The following is a 21,960-nucleotide window of genomic DNA, read 5'->3' on the forward strand; positions in this document are numbered from 1 at the left end:
GTGTGTGTTTAGAAGAAATTTTAGTTTGAGTGAACAGTGGAGTGTATTGAAAGCAGAGCTGCAGTCGATAAATTTCAGCCTGATGTAAGAGTAAGAGCTTGTTCAAGTGTTCAAGGACAGTGAGCAGCATAGGAGAGCAGCACACATACGCCACAGAGATGGTCCAGTACTTTCCAAGAGTTAAATGGGATCTATATCTGTATATATTATCACCATAGCAAATCACACAGTCTCATTCCTTGCTTTTACAACTAGTATTTGCATGTAATAAAAAATTTCTATATAACCTATTGCAAAAGTTTCTTGGTCATCAAATCTCCTTTAATAATAATAATAATAATAATAATAATAATAATAATAATAATAATACTATTGGACAGATGGCCTCACAGTATCTTCAAGCATTCATTGATATGATATGATCATAGTTGAATCCAGACCCTGAAGCAACCCCAAACCATGACATTTCCACCACCGTGCTTAACAGTTGGTATGAGGTGCTTCTCCTGAAAAGCTGTCTTTGGTCTGCGCCAAACATGTCTGCTGTTACTGTGGCCAAACAACTCTATCTTTGATTCGTCTGTCCAGAGCGCATTATTCCAAAAGGCCTGGTCTTTGCCTATATGCTCATTGGCAAACTGTAGTCTTGCTCTAATGTTCTTTTTAGTCAGCAAAGGCTTTTTCCTGGCACGCCTCCCATGCAGGTCAAATTTGTGTAATCTCTTTCTGATTATAGAAGCATGCACTTTGATACCAACAGTTGCAAGACTTACAATAATTTGTAGATCTTTTTAATTTCCTTGCCAGACTCATAGGCACCCACAACCTTTTTTCTGAAGGCCTTACAGAACTCTTAAGATCTTGGCATGATGACACCACACACCTCAATAGCAAAGGGAACACCAGACACTAGATATGAGAGAGGTATAAATAAGACCGGTTCCACCTGCACCCCCTAAGCAGGTTCTGATCACTGACACCCAATCATGAACACCTGATTCTAATTTTATGGATTTGATGGTGTGATAAATTTAGGGGTGTACATACTCTTTCCATGTGACTGATCTGGGGTTTTTTATTTTATTTAAATTGTGAAAATGACTACAAAATGTCTATTTGATAGAGTGTATCACCTTTATTAATAGGCACTGTTTCAAAGAGGATCAAATGTTTGCTTGTTCAAATATGTAAAAAAAAAAAACCCAACAATTTCCATGGTGTATTTATTTTTTCACATGACTGTATATTTTAAACACATCCAAGCGTTTCATTTTCCCTAGACAGCTGCTTGTCCACCCTTGTTCTCAATCTACTTTCAGACTTCTTTCTAAATTGCCCTTTTTCTTCAGCAGCTGTTCAATTTTACCCAGAAAGCCTGTTTTCATTTCATCTCTTCCTAGCTCCAGGGAGAAGCGTCATCCATTTTTCCCTCTTGCAGACACTTGAGCACTTGGGGTTCTTCTGAGCAATCTGATGAGGTTGCTCTCCAGTGGGCAGGGACTTTCTCCCAACTGCAAACATACAGTATGGATTGAATCAGGCTGATCTCACCACACTGACTGCAGTGTGTGTTTACATTCGTGTTATATTTCCTGAAAGAAAGAAGATATTCAAACACAACTCAAAATTTAATGGTGGAAATTGTCTCGTATGACTATTACAGAGATGTGTCTTTTCCTTTTCAGTGACACTGTGATTTCTCCCCAATAGACACGATAAGATATTTAAAATGTCACTATATAAAGGATGATTAGTAGATCATAACACAGCTTAATGCTACGCATCCTTTCGCCATTTAGATAAGGAAAATAGTCCGTTCTTGGGATGATGACAGTAAAAGCAACTAGGCAGCAGCAGCAGCTCTTAATCAAGGAAGTTGCATGACACCAGAATCAGGCACAGAGCTGATAAACTACCATTAGGAAAGAGCTACTGCCCCCTCAGAAGAAGAACCACATGCTACCTGAACAGATGTACTTCATAACAACAGTGTCTATGATCAAAAAGTCACGTAAGACTAATTGAAATTGAATGAAAAGCATGTCATGGATAAGGACATATTCATAATACATAAAGACAGCTTACCAAAACTGCACCCAATATTTACGTGGAATATGTTTACAATTTGTGCAAGGACAAATCCCAGACTGTTATCACTTCCTGTAATGCTGCACTGACACTTATGTTTTATCTAAAATATGCTTAACTAGTTACAGTGTGAAGGGCACAGTGGCACGTTTGCCTCACACCTCCATGGTTGGGGGTTTGAATCCCGCCTCTGCCCTGTGTGTGTAGAGTTTGCATGTTCTCCCCATGCTTCAGGGTTTCCTGTTAGATATACGCATACATTCTGTATGTAATAATGATTGGCAAAACATTTATGCATTTAAGGGTTAATAAAGCATGTCATTTTTTTATCCATTAATATTTATATTTAATGTTGTGAACCTTAACAAGTTAGTTCCTTTCATAAGAATTGAACATTCAACAGTGCAGTTATATGTTAAACCAAAGCATACTCTGTCAATTTGCAGGATAAAAAAATTCTAATTCTGTTTCAGATTCACACTGCATATGGCTTTGAAGAGACATACTGCACAAATGCTACATAGGAGGTATATACCTTCACCAAACCTTCCTGTTCTGCTTCCTGTTTAAGCTCCTACATGGAATTTCTCTTGATCACCTGTCTCTTGTTATTTTTATCACTGTGTGCTTATAGGCTTAGAGGTTACACCGAAAAAAAAAAAAGTACCTTGTAGAAATCAAACAAATATTCTGTGACTATATCAGCTATTTCTTTTGAGTCAAACCAGTTTATTTGTACACAAACTGCTCTACAGTCTCGTTTGAAGGTGCAACTCTGTACAAGCACTCGATTTATCATGACTGGATGCCTTCCTGACTTAATAGAACCATAGAAGTCAGTATTTCTTCTACATTTAGGACACAAACTATTATGAAATCCTCCTAGTGTTACTGCTGCAGCTCTATATTGTTCTACCAATGAGACATGGTTCTTTGTTCACAGTTCTCTATGTGTCTATCCCAGTCCCAGGTCATATTTGGATTTGTAGCGTTTTCTGGTTTTGACCCTATTCTGTCTGTTTGGATTATGGATCAGTCTGTGATTAATGTATTCCTACAATGTGACACCTGCTGTGAGCGTTGATTATGACTTGTAGAACAACCCAAATCAACAAACTCTACAATTACATTGACCCATAACTGGCGCTTGTGTTTCAGATGATAAGTTGTATGTAGAATGGATCAGTAGCTGAATTAATACATCACAGTTCATTTTAAACTAATGGTCTGTTTGTCTGGCTTCTTGCTTATTTTCACTGAGCAATAGCAGCCTGTCAAAACTGCCAATTACTGATGTAGGAAAGCAGAATTTCAAAGAGTACATTAGATTTCTACCAATGTAGTGCAGTTACTCAGTGCCTCTGGCGTACTGTACATGGTTAAGAGTCCAAAAGAGAGCACCTGCTCTGACAGAGTGGGGAAAATGACCTAGTTCCTTTCTCATAGTTTATATTAAATACTTGCTAGGGGTATAGGAATAGATCAGTGCTTTTTGCCTGATTGGCACATATATAAGTTCACAAGATCCATGATTGATTAGTGTCACTGTGACAGGTGGGAAACTAATGGCATCCCTCTAACCCAGAATGCAAGGGGGCTGAGTCGGGGAGTGAATTTCAAGGAGTGGGCAGGGACTTTCTCCCTGCTGCAAACATACAGTATGGACTGAATCTGGCTGATCTCACCACACTGATTGCGACATGTTTTTACATTCGTGTTATATTTCCTGAAAGAAAGAAGATATTAAAACACTTGAACACATATTCAAACTCAAAATTTAATGGTGGAAATTGTCTTGTATGGCTATTAGAGAGATGTGCCTTTTCCATTTCAGTGACACTGTGATTTGTCCCCAATAGATACGATAAGATATTTAAAATGTCACTATATAAAGGATGATTAGTAGATCATAACACAGCTTAATGCTACGCATCCTTTCGCCCTTTAGATAAGGAAAATAGTCAGTTCTTGGGATGATGACAGTAAAAGCAACTAGCTTTAAGTACAGCAGCATCTCTTAATCAAGGAAGTTGCATGACACCAGAATTAGGCACAGAGCTGATAAGCTACCATTAGGACTGGCGGCATTCCAGTTCAGACGGGCTGCATTTGTTTGGGAAATGAAGAGGGTTTCTATCTTTTATCAACTAGAAAGCATACGAAAGCGAGTTCTCAACATAAGCGTAGCAGGAATATTTTGTATGTGGTTGTGCGATATTGACTATCGTGATTGGCCATAATACCTACAGTCTGCAGCCAATGGGAACACTTCTCTATCAGCACACATCCTCACAGGACCGATCAGACCACCTCAGGGAAGTTAACGGAGTCTTAACAAAGCCGAAATTCTTAACAGAAACAGTTACAGTTACAGTTGTGATACACATACCTGTAATACTCCAGGTTTAATCTATTTTAAACACCCTTATTCCATCCATCCATCCATCTTCTATACCGCTTATCCTTCCTTCAGGGTCACGGGGAAACCTGGAGCCTATCCCAGGGAGCATCGGGCACAAGGCGGGGTACACCCTGGACAGGGTGCCAATCCATCCCAGGGCAACACCCTTATTCATCTTAAGTTATTTTCACTATCATAAATTGCATAGTATTATATCCATAGTTATGTTAGCCTCCATGTTTATTACAAATAGAAGCATGTTCAATAGTCAAATGCTTGTAAAGTGATTTAACTTGTCATTTCTCCAGATCCCCAAGCCACTATGGGCTTTTATTGTACCACTTTCATTTTGTTTTTATTGCACTGACACAGGCTGTCACACTTATTTTGTTAATAGTCAAAAAAAAAAAAGGCAAGAAAGAGAGAGAAGAGTTTGAAGGGGAGAGAGATAATGAGTTGGGCAAGATAAAAAAAAAACCTAGATTAAATTAATTTGGACTACCTGGAAAAAAAAGCTAGGAGTGAGAGGACAATAAGGAAGATAAGGATGAATGAACAGTGATTATTTTGTGCCTCACATAAATCATGAATGTTGTTCATTGACCTCTGTCTTGATACTCAAGAAAGCAAAAATCTATAGGAGACATGAAATAAGTGTAATATTATTATATGTTATAGAAGTTTATATTGATATTATATTTACACATATTTAAATCAAACAAACAAACAAAAATTCCCCAATTAAAGTCCTCCCCAGTGTATCTCGGCCATTTCCACCGCTGGCTGTAAGAGATTATTTACGCCCTTAAACCTGGTGGCACGCACATGATTTACACCTGGTCATAAGCTGAGTCATAACTTTCTTGATGTAAATTTAAGACCGGTGTAACAACTGGTCACAAACCAAATTTTCATTAAGACCAGGCGTGAAGTTTACAACCAGCTGTGAGCAAGTCAGAATCTAGACCGCTTTAAACATTAGCTACTACATCACAGTGACCCATGTGGTTATTACATTGGATATTTACACTGCTCAAGCGTTTTCTCTGTTAGATAAACATGTAAGCATTTGGAAGTCTGTGCCAGTGGAGCTGTTGCAATGTGTAGGCAACATCTCAGAAAGCAGCATTGATTTTTGTATGCCATAAAGGAAAACTGCATCAGATCTTCTCAGGACACCTACTGTGAGGTGGAAATTATCTATGACTAACATTCTCAGATACCGAGAGAAAATGAAAAGGCAAAAAGAGTATATGCAGAAGCACCGTGATGCCAGGGATCAACACCTTCCTGTGTTTCATTTGACAGTTATTCCTTTACTATTGGCATAAGCATCAAGATAGAAAAAGATAGACCCCTTGTTGCATGGGGGAGAAATGGAAGCTCTCTGTACTTCAGATACACAGGAAAAAAAAATTGGGTGATGGGGAGTTATTAGAACGTGAGAACTGTGTGGGAATTAAAATTAGCACTCTGTGTTAACACTACTCGTGCATTAAATCTCACACGGGTAAGCTGTTTGAACAACCAGAGTTAAGTCAGAGATTTACTGGCTCATGGGAGAGGTACATCCGTTATTTATCACTGTGTAGGATATCGTGTGTGTCTACATATGAGATATAGGTTTGAATGCAGTTTAGACGGATTAGAAGAAGACATACTCGTTTCTTCTTTTTCCCTTTCTCTCTTTTTCCACCACTTTCTTTTATATCCAGAATTTAAAAGCGTTTGTGCTGCTTATCTAACTCTGAGGAGGTGCTCAACATCCCAATGAACATAAATCAGAATCCTGCCTGCACTGCCTCTCATCACACACATCCTACAGGAAACAGTTTATCTCCTTCTGTCTTTCTCACTAACATTCCATCTACACACTAATTCAGAACACACACACACACACACACACACACATACACACACACACACACACACACACACACACGCATACACACACATACACACACACACACACACACACACACACACACACACACGCATACACACACATACACACACACATACCACACACACACACACATAGACACACACACATACACACACACGCATACACACACATACACACACACGCACACTCACAACACACACACGCATACACACACACACACCAAACACACACACACTCACAACACACACACACACACCATATACACAAACACACACACGTCCCACGCACACACACACACACACACACGCACACACACGCATACACATATACACACACGCACACACACACCATATACACATACACACACGTCTCACTCACACACACACACACACTCACAACACACACACACACACACATACACATACACTATGCACACACACACACACACACACATACACACACACACACATGTTATGGATCAGTTTAACCCATTTCCACATTTGAGATGTCTGAAATACTGGTTAATCTCTCCATTTCTCTTAGAATTTTTATTCTTTTCTTCATTTATCGTCATGAACTTATTTGCAAATATTTATTCGTATGGCTTGTCTCGGACAAGCCATAATAAAGGTTTACTGTTTAAAGCCATTTTTTTTGCTGTTTTTGTGTGTATTTAAACTGTGGAAGTAATTTTGACCCATAACATAATGGATGTAATTTTTTTCCCCAACATAACAGGAGAGTTAATGAATTTTTTTAATTAAGACTACCTTTGCTTTCTCTGTTGATATCTGTGATTTTCACATGTGCAGATTTATTTATATTGTCTCTCACAATTTTATGACCAATGAATGAGCGAATGCTACAGTCCAGCCCCACCTCTTCCTACATGTCCGTCAGTATTTCCCCTCAGTGTATTCTGATCTACTTAACTTTGTGCAGTGTGAAACCAGAGACTTTCATACTCTCATTTGGACTAGTCAAAGAGAATGATAGGCGAGAACAAGACAATGCCCTAAAATAAATAGAGAGCTACAGTCTTGTATGGAAACTGGGTAGACTGTGTGTGTGTGTGTGTGTGTGTGTGTGTGTGTGTGTGTGTGTGTGTGTGTGTAATAAAGCCTTCCAGAGCAAAAGCATCATTCATCCATTCAAACACTCCTGGCCCTTATTTCTTCCACGCACATTTGGTACCTACCAAACAAATTTTGTTAACACACCCAAACCATGAAATTCCATGAAAATCATAAAAATCAGTCTCTCTCAAACACTCACATGCTTAGAAGGGAAATGACCCACTGAAATATTCATGCTACCGCCAAAAAAAGACCTGAATGCCCCACATGCTTCATCCTTCTATCCTGTTACCATAACAACCAATGACTGCACATTTCTCACTCCGCTTGAGCCCTCCCCTCTCCCTCTCCCTCCCTCACACTCACACACACACACACACACACACACACACACACACACACATATCTGCCAGTTGCAATCACCTGCCCACTAATAATATACTATTCAGTGCAGCTTTTGCTCAATCCCATACAACTCGTGGATACAGAGCTGCACGGGAATGTTTTATTCAAGATTTTGCTCTCTGTAACTCACACACACACACACACACACACACACACACACACACACACACATAAACACACACACACACACACAGACACACACACACACAGACACGCACACGCACACATACACACAGACACACACACACAGACACACACAGACACACACACAGACACACACACAGAAACACACAAACACACACACACAGACACGCACACTTACACGCACACACACACACACAGAGACACACACAAATACACACACACACACACACACACACACACACACACAAATACACACACACAGACAGGCACACGCACACTTACACACAGACACAGACACACACAAACACACACACACAGACATGCACACGCACACATACAAACAGACAGACAGACACACACACACACAAACAGACACACATACACACCTTTTCACCGAGCATCGATCCTATTCCCCTTTATTTACCTCTCCTACTCACCTCTTATTGAGAAAGAGAAAAATGACAATCATTGGATTTAAACTGAATGTGGGTTTACACTGTCATCCAAGTCAGATGAAAGCTCTGATAAAACACTGACACACTCGGACTGTCCATATGGTGGTATGATCAATATTGTAATATAATAATATCCTCATTATCATATCAATGTATACGTGAAATAATTAAATTTGGGTAAAAGACTATGCCTGAAGCTCAATCTTTTTCCTTGTTAAATTTCTAGAAATTCCCATCTCTCTCCATTTTTACCAGTGACAATATTTCCACAATCCACCACCTCCCTTTCTCCCTGTCTCCCCAAGCATCTTAGTGAGGGGCCTGGCTGTCTCATGTAAAGCAGAAGCAGCCCAGCCCAGTTCTCCCTGCACTTTCGCAATCATTAATGTCATTTAGTTGGGGTCATGGTCCACACTCGCACAATAGGGGGTTATTTCCGTGAACTGGTCAGGGTTGCAGAAAATACAGAGTCTATCCCATTCAAATTTGACACGCGGGGCACCATGGAGGAAACCCGAGAACCTGGAGGAATCCCACATTAACACAAACAGTAACTCAAGCTCAGGATTGAACCAGGAACCCTGGAGCTGTGAGTCAGCAGCACTACCCACTGCACTTTACAGGCTTTATATAACAGTAGATACAAATTAATCAAAAGACTGATTAAGACTGCTAAAAGATTTCATTTTATTGGGGGTTTTTTACAAACTTAAGGCATTCCAACAGCCATTTGAAACAGCTACGTGAACTGCAATTAAATGAACCGGATAACAAATTTGCCACAATAATTTTAAATCTCAAATGTAGACTTATATGAGTATTAAACTAGGAAGTCAGAAGTGGTGTCTAAGCTATGCACAAAACACTCTTTCATTGTGTTTTTCATTTTATGCTAATTTTTTCTCTCCATTTGCTACCTTCAGAAGACATATCTAAATACCACAATTTCTCTTTTCCGTTTTTTTAAGTGTGTTTGTTAGGTGGATTATAATGCTTGCTAGACATTGTATGTTTGCTCTAGTTGACTAATTCGAGGTGATTGAGAATTAACATGGCTCTTTATCCTAACTTTGTTTGTAGTGTGGATTTGAAAGACTGCTCTGCTCTGCCAGAGACATATCTCCCTGCAGCTCTCGCCTGGTTTCCCACTGAAGCTAAGCCGGGTTGAGCCTGGCCTGTACCTGGATGTGAGACCTCCTGGGGAAACCAAGGTTGCTGCTGGAAGTGGTATTAGGAGGCCAGTAGGAGGCGCTCACCCTGTCGTCTATGTGCAGTCTAATGCCCCAGTATAGTGATGAGGACACTATACTGTAGAAACAGCACCATCTTTCTGATTAGACATTAAACCGAGGTCCTGACTCTCTGTGGTCATTAAAAATCCCAGGACACTTATCGTAAAAGAGTAGGGGTAGGTGTCCTGGCGAAATTCCCCCATTGGCCCTTATCTATCATGGCTGCTTAATAATCTCCATTCCTAAATTGACTACACCACTCTCTCCTCTCCACTAATAGCTTACGTGTGGTGGGTGTTCTGGCGCACTATGGCTGCCGTCACATCATCCAGGTGGATGCTACACACTAGCGGTGGTTGATGAGATCCCCCCCCCCCCCCCCATCTCCCCAAACTATATAAAGCGCTTTGAGTGTCTAGAAAAGCTCTATATAAATGTAACTAACTAACTAACTCTGTTTTGCCACATGCTGGCTGAACAGATGTGTGTTTTATGTGTGAGGGTATGAAGTGATTGTCAGTTGCTTTTAGAAATGGTATTTAAATATTTATATTTATATATACACTCAGCATTTGGGTATGCGTTTAAAAAATGTTGCAGCATAGTTCAGTTATTTTAGGGATGGTCTGAATTCTAGCTCAAATTCCAAACTAGTCATCTCTGACTTTCTCTCTTGCTCACCTTTACTCTGAGTCATACACACACAGTTTGGAACATACACACGCACGCTTATGGACTTGGTTCACCTGGACTTTCAGCACTATTCTATATTTATATATTTGCTATTAGCAGTTCTCAGCACTGTTCTCCTGCCATATTGATCAGTTAAAGGCTATGAGTAAATTGTGGGTTACCCTCTCCATTAATGTATTGATTATTCATTTTGAAAGCTTTCCAAATGAAACTCCTTCCAGAAATTTAGTACCACATCTAACCTTCCTACAGCTATTTCCAAACCCTGAAAGAGCAATACCACATTCTGCACCTCAGTGGAGGGGAGGGTATTGAGCTATAACTCAGGTTTCTTATTGCATGTGCAGTGCTATTACCTGTGAACGTTCTCAGTTGTGTTGTATAAAGTGTGCAGAAGACTATTACAATGGGACATATTTAAAGATAGAGCTGCCTTATCCATCTGTGGTTTGTAGAGTTTAATGAAATACACACACACACAAAATGTTTCTTCCTGACTCAATCAACTATGAATATAAAAGGTCCTATTTTTGTAATAATCATGCAAGGGCACAAATTAAGTTCATTGGAGTATATGGGTGTGGCACAGGTCTAAATAGTTATAAAAATGAACTGGGTTGGATTAAATACATTATTAACGAGGTGCAGTTAGGTATTATCCAATCACATCAGGTCCTCTCATTTCTTTAAAATCCAAGCACACACCCATATATAATATAATACATGGGACAGACTCAGTGATATACAATTCCACTGCATGTAGATAGATAGAGTTTATGTAGGAATAACTGACTGGCTGATTTAACAAATGTGTTTCTGTTTTTGTGTTTACTTTTTGTGAGTGTTTACTTTGCTATGGTAAATTATAAAATGTGTATTAGTGGGTCTGTAATTCATTTTGTGTAGACATATTGATTCTATTAATTCTATACAGTACATGCATACATACATAATGACATGTCAACATTGTGATTCACATTTAGTAGACACAACTTGGTTGTTGTTTTATATGTTATGGATAAAAATAACCCCAGTATGTTGTATTTTGTTAGTGTTTTGGAGAAGCCTATTTATACAGAAATGGGGTGACAGAAATAGTGTACAAATCTGCAAAACCGGGTTATAAGAAATGGGACAGGACTTGTGGCTTGACATCAGGAAAAAAACGACAAAAAGAAATGTCCTGGGGTCTGAGCTAAAAGTTTGGACCAAGGTGGGTTTCAAAAGACACCCCCTTTACTGCTGCTCGACCAATATCAGAGCAGACAGATTCATTTCTGACTGCAAATTTCACTGAATTTAAGTGGGAGAAAAAAAGAAGAAATATCTCAGGTCCAAATAAAATTTACCCATTATTTCAATACATTATGTTTGTGTCTGTACAAAATAGAGCTAAAAATATATAACCGAATTTAATTTATGTTGCTTAGAGACCTGAGTGAATATAACACCCACACTGAATAGTTCTCTCCCTCTCTTTCTTAGACATCAACCACCCCCATACAGACAACTACTCCAATATAATCACTAAACAAAATACATCAGATATAACACACATACAATCACACTAATCATATAATAGACAACCACTTCCAACACAAATAAAACCCTCTGCTCCATCTATCATAATGCCCAGAATGAGAACGAGACAGCTTTCAGGACACTGACACTAGTTTCAGTAAAGTATGCTGTAAATCAAGCCGTAAGCCCTGCTGTCACTCACTGAGGTTCTCACATAGCAGTTGTATGTGTGTGTCTGTGAAGGTTTTCAGTCAGTCGTTCTGAATTTCTGATAGTAGTACATCTAGGATATGGGCTTGTGGTAGGATCTTGAATTTGTTATACATTTACATTTATTCTACTTGCAATCCAAGCATAGCACATGTGAAGGTTATGAGTCTTGTGCAAGGGCACAGCAGTAACAACAATCACAAGTATACACAACAACTGGACCTCCAGTGCAACATTCAAGATTTACATTGGAACAGATGCATAGCATAGCGTCAAAAAAAAACAACATATCTTTTCAGTATTCATAGGCCCTGGTGCACTGGAGGTCTTGTGGGCCTCATTTGTGTGCACACAAGCTCCACAAGTCTGTAGGATGTCCCATTTCTCATTTTGGGGTTCAATTGTGTCCTGCCAAGCACCCACTTTAAGCCTTTAATGCACTCTTCAGCAAAGCCAACATCAATAGAGGTCTCATCAGCATCTCTCTCCTAAATCCCCCTGTGACACTGGCTGAAATCCTGGCAGATGGATATTTGAGAGCAGGGAACAACATGCAATATTGATAAAGAGAAAAACACTCAAAGGTGTCTTTTTCATGAATGTACAGTAACATTTAATTGAGCATTAAGGTTGCAACTTATGAAAACGAAAAGCTTGCCAAAAGTGTCTAATTTAACTGAGTACAATTTTATACCACATTGCTGTTGAAGTCTCCATACTGAGTGGTCAGAAGGAATTGATTAATTTTCTATAACAGCAGCTCTGTCAGAAGTTCTGGATACAAGTCTAATCACAATTTTATATTAATGGGCTTATTCTAATACGTTATCATTTCTGAAGTAATAATTCATTCACAGGGACTTGTATGGTGGACACTCCACATAATCTACGGTTAATACGCAACTGTGGTGTTATTTAACAAAGCAAAATGTATAATCATTAACATTCTAAGGAGAGGTTTATTTAACAGGTGTCCTTGCTTTGTAACAGTCCTAGGTAAAGTTTTTGCGAAGATTGAGAAAAGATGGAGTGCTTTGAGCTTTGCAGATTCTCTGTAAAAAGCTTATTAACTTCAATAGGCTGTAGAGGTGTTTATAGCTGCTATAACGTAAGTGATAACAGGAGCTAACTTGTTTCATGGACATTCACTGGCAAAGTGTTGTGGTATAAGAGGAATTAAACACCTCAGCAGTTTGTCTATTCTTCACTTATCTATAGCCTGCGTTGTTTGATACAGACGTACTGTGAAGATTATACACAGCTGATTTCATCATGATTCATTCTTTGCATTCGTCAGTGTGGTCTGATGAAATGTCTTAGAACTTCATTTATCTTTATCTGGAAAATTACAAAGGTTTATTGATCATCACACAAGAATTTGTGGCATTTGGCAGACACACTTATCCAGAGCAACTTACAATTATCTCATTTGCTTTATATAACTGAGCAATTGAGAGGGCCTTGCTCAATGGCCCAACAGTTGCAGCTTGGTGTTGCCGGTATTTAAACTCACGACCTTCCAAACAGAAGTCTAACATCCTAACCACTGAGCTACCACTTCCCTAGAGAGGAGGCCTGTATCAGGCACTGCTGGGATTTAAGCAACATTTAAGCAATGACTGTGTGTGCCAAAGGTTTTTACACTCATGCACTATCCATAGCAAACACCCCATAGTTTTCCACTTTACTGCCATCAAGTGCACATCTGCATGAGGACTGCAAAGCAAAGGGTGCCATTTCAAATGGATCTCCATATAGTATATGTGTATTTTCGTATATGTGTGTACTGAAAAGAAATAAAAGAATGTCTGAAAGAGATGGAGACTGCTCAGGACCTAAAGTTTCCTTTACTGTGTAGATTGTCTTACCATTGATCCAGTGAGCCTCAGGATCGTGTACGTAGAAATCAGGACTAAACAGATCCTCCACTGTCAGTTTAGTGTCACTGCCAGCCAGAGTGTCCGCTGTCAAAACATGCACACACACACACACACACACACACACACACACACACATACAACACAAATGCAAACTCTTAAAGAATTACACTATACAGGGAAGTTCAATGTTCAAGCTTGACAATACAAACATTTTCATTGTTTCATTTCAGTTTTGGATTGCAAATTCCAAATTTTGGATGAAGGTTATTTTTATCCACAATGTGTATACAGTATGTGAGTTAATATTCACTTACATTAGGTTAATATAATCTTTAATCTAATAAGCAAAATATTTGTCAGCAAATATCTTAGCATAATTATGCATTCGAATTTTATTTTAATAGGCTATTCTTTTTAATCCACATGTAATTAAATGCAAATGATAATCTATTACATTTATATTAATGGCATTTGGCAGACACCCTTATCCAATGCAACTTATTTTATTTATACCTCTGAGCAGTTGAGGGTTAAGAGCCTTGCTCAACGGCCTGACAGTGGCGGCTTGGTAGTGTCAAGGTTTAGACTCACAACCTTCAGCTGAATAGGCCAATGTCTTAACCATTGAACTACCACTTTGTAATGTAGAACTTCTGATTACTCATTATGCATTATACATGTCTGTAACCTTTCTTTTAATGCTTTTTCTTCTTTTTACTAACGCCTTCCTTGAGTGGTTTTAACATCAGATTAAAACTTTAAACAGTGTTAGGTTGCACATTTGCTCTCATCACATTTGATCATTCATAATATTACTAAATTATTTACAATTACCGAACTACTACAACTGGTAAATACGAAGCTTATTGTATGTGTGTATGTGTGTACCTGGAGTGAGGAGGATGACCGACATGGTTATGAGCGAACAGACCAACAGAATGACCAACAAGGCAATGGCTATCCCCTTCCAGTTTCTCTGAGGAGGACTCACTCCACCCAGGTCCTATAGAGAGAGACAGAGACAGAAAGAGTTAATTCACAGGGAAAAAAAGCAGCCAATACTCAGGATTTATCCACAGCAGAAATGTTCTTCAGAGATTAAGTAGATTGTTAAGAGTGCTTGGTTATGCAGGTCCATGTTTCAAGCTGTTAAAGCATGCATGTATTCTCTCACTGCTCCATGTGCCTCGGGACATTACTAAACCCCATCTGTGTATTATGTATCAGCCTGTCATTATTTGTTGTACACAGCCATTCAATAATTCATCTGGACTGCATAAAAGTCACGACAATATTTCAAGATGATATGCAATAATATTGTGAGAAGCTCTTTTGTGTGTCACAAATACATCTAGAGAAAGTAAATGTAGAGTTTTTTTGGCTTTGTCCGTGTAAGGGAACACTAAAGTGATTTTGACAGTTCTTCCATTTTCCAGCTGCATTCAATGGTAATGTTTAGCACGTTTATATCTAAAAAGACCACTCTTGACATAACCAGGGCTATAGAAGTTGCAATTTTCTGATTATTACAGTATGGCACAATTTACCGTTACTTAATATGGTGGAGCCTATGGAAATTTGGTCAATTAAAAATGTAATACATTTATGGCATTTGGCAGACGCACTTATCGAGAGTGACTTACATTTGTCTCATTTTTATACATCTGAGCAGTTGAGGGTTAAGGGCCTTGCTCCAGGGCCCAGCAGTGATGGCTTAGTGGTACTAAGATTTGAACTCACAGCCTTCTGATCAATAGTCCAATGTCTTAAACACTAAGCTACCACTGCCCACAGAAAGTTAACCTTTGGCAAGACTACACTTGAAGGATGCTCTTAAAAGCCATGCTCAAGGTAAGACTCAAACTCACAACCTCAGCATTATAAGCCTCACCTGTATAAGTACCGTGCACTAACCGTTTGCACCACTAGAGCACTAATAAAAGTTCACTTTTAGTTGGAACTCTTTTTTTTAATATAATTTACCAACACAGCTGAAGAAAATGTTGCTTTTCCCAACAGATTTATCTTGTTTCTACTGTTATTCTCCATTTACATTTAGCATACACAGTCATGCAATATCCAAATAATTAGCTTCAATCATTAGTCTCATAGACTAGCCGAAGACACTCAAACACTCTGCCGCTTGAACCGTTTTGTTGCATATAGCTGGCAATAAGAATACTGAACACCATTAAAACAGTTTGTAACAACTATATTTAACCAAGCAAGATCTGGTTACTGGATTGAAAAAGTCTGTGTGGTTCATGGCATCCTATTCTAAGCCTCAGATGCTGTAGGACTTGTTTACATCTGGTTGTTGCTTCCTAATTTTAAGCACATGCATTACTAGACTGCTCTATTGTATATATGTATGCATGTAATATGCAAACCAGCTCATTACATTCAACCACCAAATTGTTTTTTGGTTTTATTTTAGTTTCAAGCAAAGGCTTTGTATTTTTTTTTTCTTTGGCAGTCATTACAGCTCTGATGTAATGTATCATGAGGTGTTTAGATTGTCAAATGTGGCTTGGGAAGACAAATGAATTTTTGCTTAACATCTGGCTAAACCGCACCTTGGACCTCCTAAAGTGGTTAATGTGACCACAAATCCTTTTTAGACCCATCTTGGGAGTATTTACAATTGCACTTTTATGTGGATAATCATTAATTTCATCATCTTTAGTAAGTATCATGGTGTGGGAACAGTGGGCACAATCCTTTTAACACTGGGCGCAAGACAAGAATACGCCATGTGAGCACCATGCACACACACACACACACACACACACACACAGGCTGCATCTGAAATCACATACTGTGACAGTACCTAATGTATGCGATTCAGTACTTACTGCTCAGCCGTTCATATGTACTGATCAGTATATGTGTGTAGCATGATTACAATCCAGACATGCTACATACGCCATGTTGCCATCATCATGTGACCTTCACCTGTTTTGTTATAGCCCCAAATCACCTTTTCTTATATGTCACCCAAAAACAATAATTTGTGGTTGACTGTTTGTGGAATGAGTCAAACAGCCTTTTCCTGAGAAACTATAGACTAGTTCTGAATTGAAGTGGTTCTTGATACTAAGTTCAATCTTATAACTCTCACACTGCAGCGCTGAGCTTTATTGTATAAGGCCAGTGCAGGTTCAGCTACTTCACTTTCCTCTTCTCCACTCATCTCACCCAGGCTTTGATTTCACCATGCAACCTGACTGGCTAAAAAGGTGTGTGTGTGTGTGTGTGTGTGTGTGTGTGTGTGTGTGTGTACATGTATGTAAGTAGGAGAGTGTGTCCTTGAGTAATGACAGTGGTTATAAATTGAATAACATGTTATCTTTTTTCTCCTTCTCCCACTTCTTGCTAGATTCATTTATAATGTGATATATGAGCAAGAAAGAGAGAAAGTACATTAGATGAGTGTTTAAAGGCATACAGTGCCCTCCACTAATAGTGGCACCCTTGGTAAATTTGAGCAAAGAAGGCTGTGAACATTTGTCTTTATTGTTTAACTTTTTGAATTTTCGTTCAAAAAATTCACAAAATACTCTGCTCTCATGGATATCAAACAATTGCAAACAAAACACAGGTTTATGAGCCTGGTGAGGTTGGAGAATACATGGCAAGGGATCTGAGACCATTCCTCCATACAGAATCTCTCCAGATCCTTCAAATTTTGAGGTCCATGCTGGTGGACTCTCCTCTTCAGTTCACCTCACAGGTTTTCTATGGGGTTCAAGTCAGGGGACTGGGATGGTCATGGCAGGACTGATGATTTTGATGTATGTTTTGGATCATTGTCCTGCTGGAAGATCCAACCATGGCCCATTTTAAGCTTTCTGGCAGAGGCAATCAGGTTTTCATTTAATATCTGTTGATATTTGATAGGGTCCATGATGCCATGTATCCTAACAAAATGTCCAGGTCCTCTGGCAGAAAAACAGCCCCAAAGCATTAAAGAGCCACCACCATATTTAACCGTGGGCATGACCTACTTTTCCATATGGTTACGTCTCTGTCTGTGCCAAAACCACCTCTGGTGTTTATTGCCAAAAAGCTCTATTTTGGTTTCATCTGACCATAGAACCCGATCCCATTTGAAGTTCCAGTAGTGTCTGGCAAACTAAAGACACTTGAGTTTGTTTTTGGATGAGAGTAGAGGCTTTTTTTCTTGAAACCCTTCATAACAACTTGTGGTGATGTAGGTGACTTCGGATTGTAGTTTTGGAGACTTTCTGACCCCAAGACACAACTAACTTCTGCAGTTCCCCAGCTGTGATCCTTGGAGATTTTTGGCCATTCGAATCATCCTCTTCACAGTGTGTTGAGACAATATAGACACACACCCAATTCCAAGTTGATTCACAACATTTCCAATTGACTGGAACTTCTTAATTATTGCCCTGATGGTGGTAATGGGCATTTTAAATGCTTGTGCTATTTTCTTATAGTCACTTCACATTTTGTGAAGCTCAACAACATCACAGCTATAATCCTTGGTCTAACCCATTGTTATGAATGACTAATGATTAATTTGGCCTATGTGTTACCTCATAAGTCATATGATTGAACAATTTCCTGTTCCTAGTCACCCAGGTATACTAAAAAATGTGTAAATATCAGTGAGAATACTTCAAATATATTTTTCTCATATAAATTCATAGGGGTGCCAATAATTGTTGTTGCACAACTATATTTAACAAAGATATTTTTGATAAACCTGTGTTTTTTAGCAATTGTTTGATATCCATGGGGGCAGAGTATTTTTGTGAATTTTTTTAAACAAAAGATCAAAAGTTTAAACAATAAAGACACTTCTTCAGGACCTTCTTTGTTCATATTTACCAAGGGTGCCAATATCAGTGTAGGGCACAATACAGTACACACACAAATGCACCGGTTTATACCAAAAACCAGGCCTCCATTACAATTTACAGGCCAAACAATCAGCAGGGCTATAAAGTTGAGGTCACCCAGACAGGCACACACATCCATTTCATGTACACAGATGCTTTCTTTTTCTCTCTGAGTCTCTCACTTTCTCATGTTTGATTTTCTGTCAGGGCTGCACTATATCTTCCAAATGTGCTTCTTTTTCTTTACTCACTGTGTTATTCTGCAAACGGAGAAAGAGCCATAAATACACACCTGGCAGAAAGAAAAGGAGAAAGAGAGTCATGCAACACAACTGCTGTGTGTGTGTGTCTGTTTGTGTGTGTTTGTGTGCAGATGCTATACGCCTGTCTGTCTTAACAGATCTAGCAGCTGGTAACACACCACAACCAACAATAATTCCCTCAAATCTAAACCTAATCCCTAAAACCTAAAGAAATCATCTCACTGTAAGAGTAGTGGAAAAGAATTCATTTCCAATAATATGCCCTCACACCATAATCTGTAAGAAAAATAATAAGTAGATCATTGTAATTAAACCTATCAGACCTGCCACCTCTGCAGTGGAATCAAATTACACGGTATATTTAGAGCATCTCGGCTTTTCGATTCTTTCCTGTGAAAGTGGAGATTATACAAACTTGCCAGCCTTGGCATATTCTATTTCATCGCAACTTTATATCTTTACACTCTAAACAGTAACCGTGTTGTTCTGCATTTGACACAATTTCCCTAAAAATTATGATCTTAGGGTGGCACAGTGGTGCAGGTGGTAGCATTGCTGCCTCACAGCTCAATTCTGAGTCCGGGTTACTGACTGTGTGGAGTTTCCGTGCATGTTCTCCCAGTGTCTGAGTGGATTTCCTCCCATGTCCCCAAAACATTCTAGCAGGTGAATTGGTGACTCTAAATTTCCACTAGGTGTGAACAAGAGTGTGCTTTCCCTAGGTGTACAAGGTTGTCTGTGATGAACTGGCGTCCTATCAGGGGTGTAATCTTGCGTCGCAACCAGTGTTCCTGGATATGCTCCGGATCCACCACAACTCTGACCAGAATAAAGAAGTTAATGAAGATGAATGAATGAATTCACGGTGATCATGTGATATGCAAGGCTTAAAATGTTATAACCAACGTGACCAGCTATTCAAACACTGATCAGCTAAAACCCTTCCCATGACAAATCAGTGTATAACGGAGATATAACTGGTCGGATGAGATGATTAATCAAGTTTGAATTAAGGAAAGTCAGGTAAAAGAAATTCTGTTCATAATTCAAGGGCATCATCTAATCTACGAAATGTGCCTAATTGTCAGTGAATGCTGCTCAGCTGTCTTGATTGATAAAGTCATTGATGACAGCAGCAGAAGAATACAGTTTACAGAAATGATTTAACTGCACAGCTTCAGTCATGAGGCTCAAACTTCCTGGAAGATGCTTCACCCCACAGCAGGACAAACGACCTGAAATATAATACTAAGTAAATCACATGACCTCAAGACAAGACTGAAGGTAAAACAAACAGGAGATAGAAATCGATGCATTAAAAGATCTGAGAGGGTTTCACCAAGGAAGATACCCAGCATCAGGAGATTTGTATCTCTCATAGTCATTACTGTAACCTGCAACAAACTACACACATTTTTTATTCAGTGAAGCATTTTCTCAAACCAATCTTTATCTTAATATGTAATTCTGATACATATTCCGTGGGTTAAAAAAAGGCTTTCTGGGGTGGACAAATCACCAGCCCAGGTACTCGGGACAAGCAGAACTCTTGTCTGAGATATTAGTTTTTTATTTATAGTAGTGCAGCAGACAGGTAGGTTCAACAACCAGATAAAAAACCTACTCATTATTGACTTTTGCAAAGCAAAAGTTTTTATTTGATATGCAGCTTTAAACATAAGACTAGCACAAAGCTGCCAGATAATGCTCCTGCTAGCACAACGCACAGTAACCTCACAGTCAGCCATATTGAGAGAAAACAATATCTTTCGCATGCAATACAAGGAAAGAACACCAAGACTAATAGCCAACACATTTGCCAGCAACATGCTGACTTTTTGTTCAAGGCACAAACACACTGTGCTACATTCGAATGTTATTCTAAAAGGACAACGATCATAAATCATTTTCCATAATACGTATTAATGTGCTTGCTACCAATTAATACTTTTCCAGGCCAAAACATAGGACTAGCAAACAAACAACAAAAACAACAAAAAAGGAATAACATCCTTGAATCTTACTTACAATTGAATAATTACAATACACATTTACAATAAAAATTGGACTACTTTTTCCAGGGAGAACTGTTTGTGGTTACGTGCCACCAAAGTAGACACTTAGTGAACGCACATAGACAAAATAAACTCTTAAAAAGGGGCATGCAGTCTAAATTACTATTGACTGGAAAGTTGCCTTTGTTGAGTGTTTTATTGAATTGCTTTTGTTGAGTGTTACTGTTGTAATGTCTCTTAAAAAGCTACATTTACACTTAAGTGAGATTTACTGTAAGTTTTCATGGGGTTTTTTTGTTCTTCTTTTGGTACAGGGAAACTGCATGTGCAGCTATGATAAACATGTATATGCTACAGATACTGTAGCTAGAGATTAGTTTGGGAAACTACTGGAGTATTTTAAAACTATTTTACTATCTTCATTTGCCCAAATACATTTGAAATGTAAGGGCAATCAAAAGGGTTGTTATTCCTATAGGATTCATCCAATACTCTCAGGTATTAAAGTAGACTTTATTATTATTAATTTTAAGTCTCATTGTCAATATTTCATTTTAAATCCAAGGTGCTCACACAAAGCCAAAATAACAAGAATTTCTGTAATTTCATCACCCAATTATTTCCTGATATTTGTGCTGCATTTTTAATTAGCTGTTTGATTTGGCTGGAGCAGAACCGATGTATAAATGGAATATGAACAGCACTTTTAGTTAAAGTGACTCTTCATGCCAACACAGTATTACTGAGTTCATTTAGATTCCGTAACATTTTTCTGTCATTTAATGAAGGGTGATTTAATCTAC

General features: G+C 38.7%; 1 protein-coding gene across 3 annotated transcripts in view; it reads right to left on the reverse strand.

Moving 5' to 3' along the window:
* LOC128608958 (inactive dipeptidyl peptidase 10-like) overlaps positions 1-21,960 on the reverse strand; it is a 106,282-nt gene that overhangs the window by 26,279 nt on the left and 58,043 nt on the right. For all 3 annotated transcript variants that reach the window (XM_053627203.1, XM_053627201.1, XM_053627202.1), the window contains exons 2-3: positions 14,900-15,014; positions 14,000-14,095 (exon numbers count right to left, since the gene is read on the reverse strand). In XM_053627203.1, coding sequence (XP_053483178.1) covers positions 14,000-14,095; positions 14,900-15,014 — 211 coding nt within the window. The remainder of the gene's footprint in view (positions 1-13,999; positions 14,096-14,899; positions 15,015-21,960) is intronic.

The sequence above is a fragment of the Ictalurus furcatus genome, chromosome 6 (genome assembly GCF_023375685.1).
Source record: "Ictalurus furcatus strain D&B chromosome 6, Billie_1.0, whole genome shotgun sequence".
In the NCBI taxonomy this organism is placed as follows: Eukaryota; Metazoa; Chordata; class Actinopteri; order Siluriformes; family Ictaluridae; genus Ictalurus; species Ictalurus furcatus.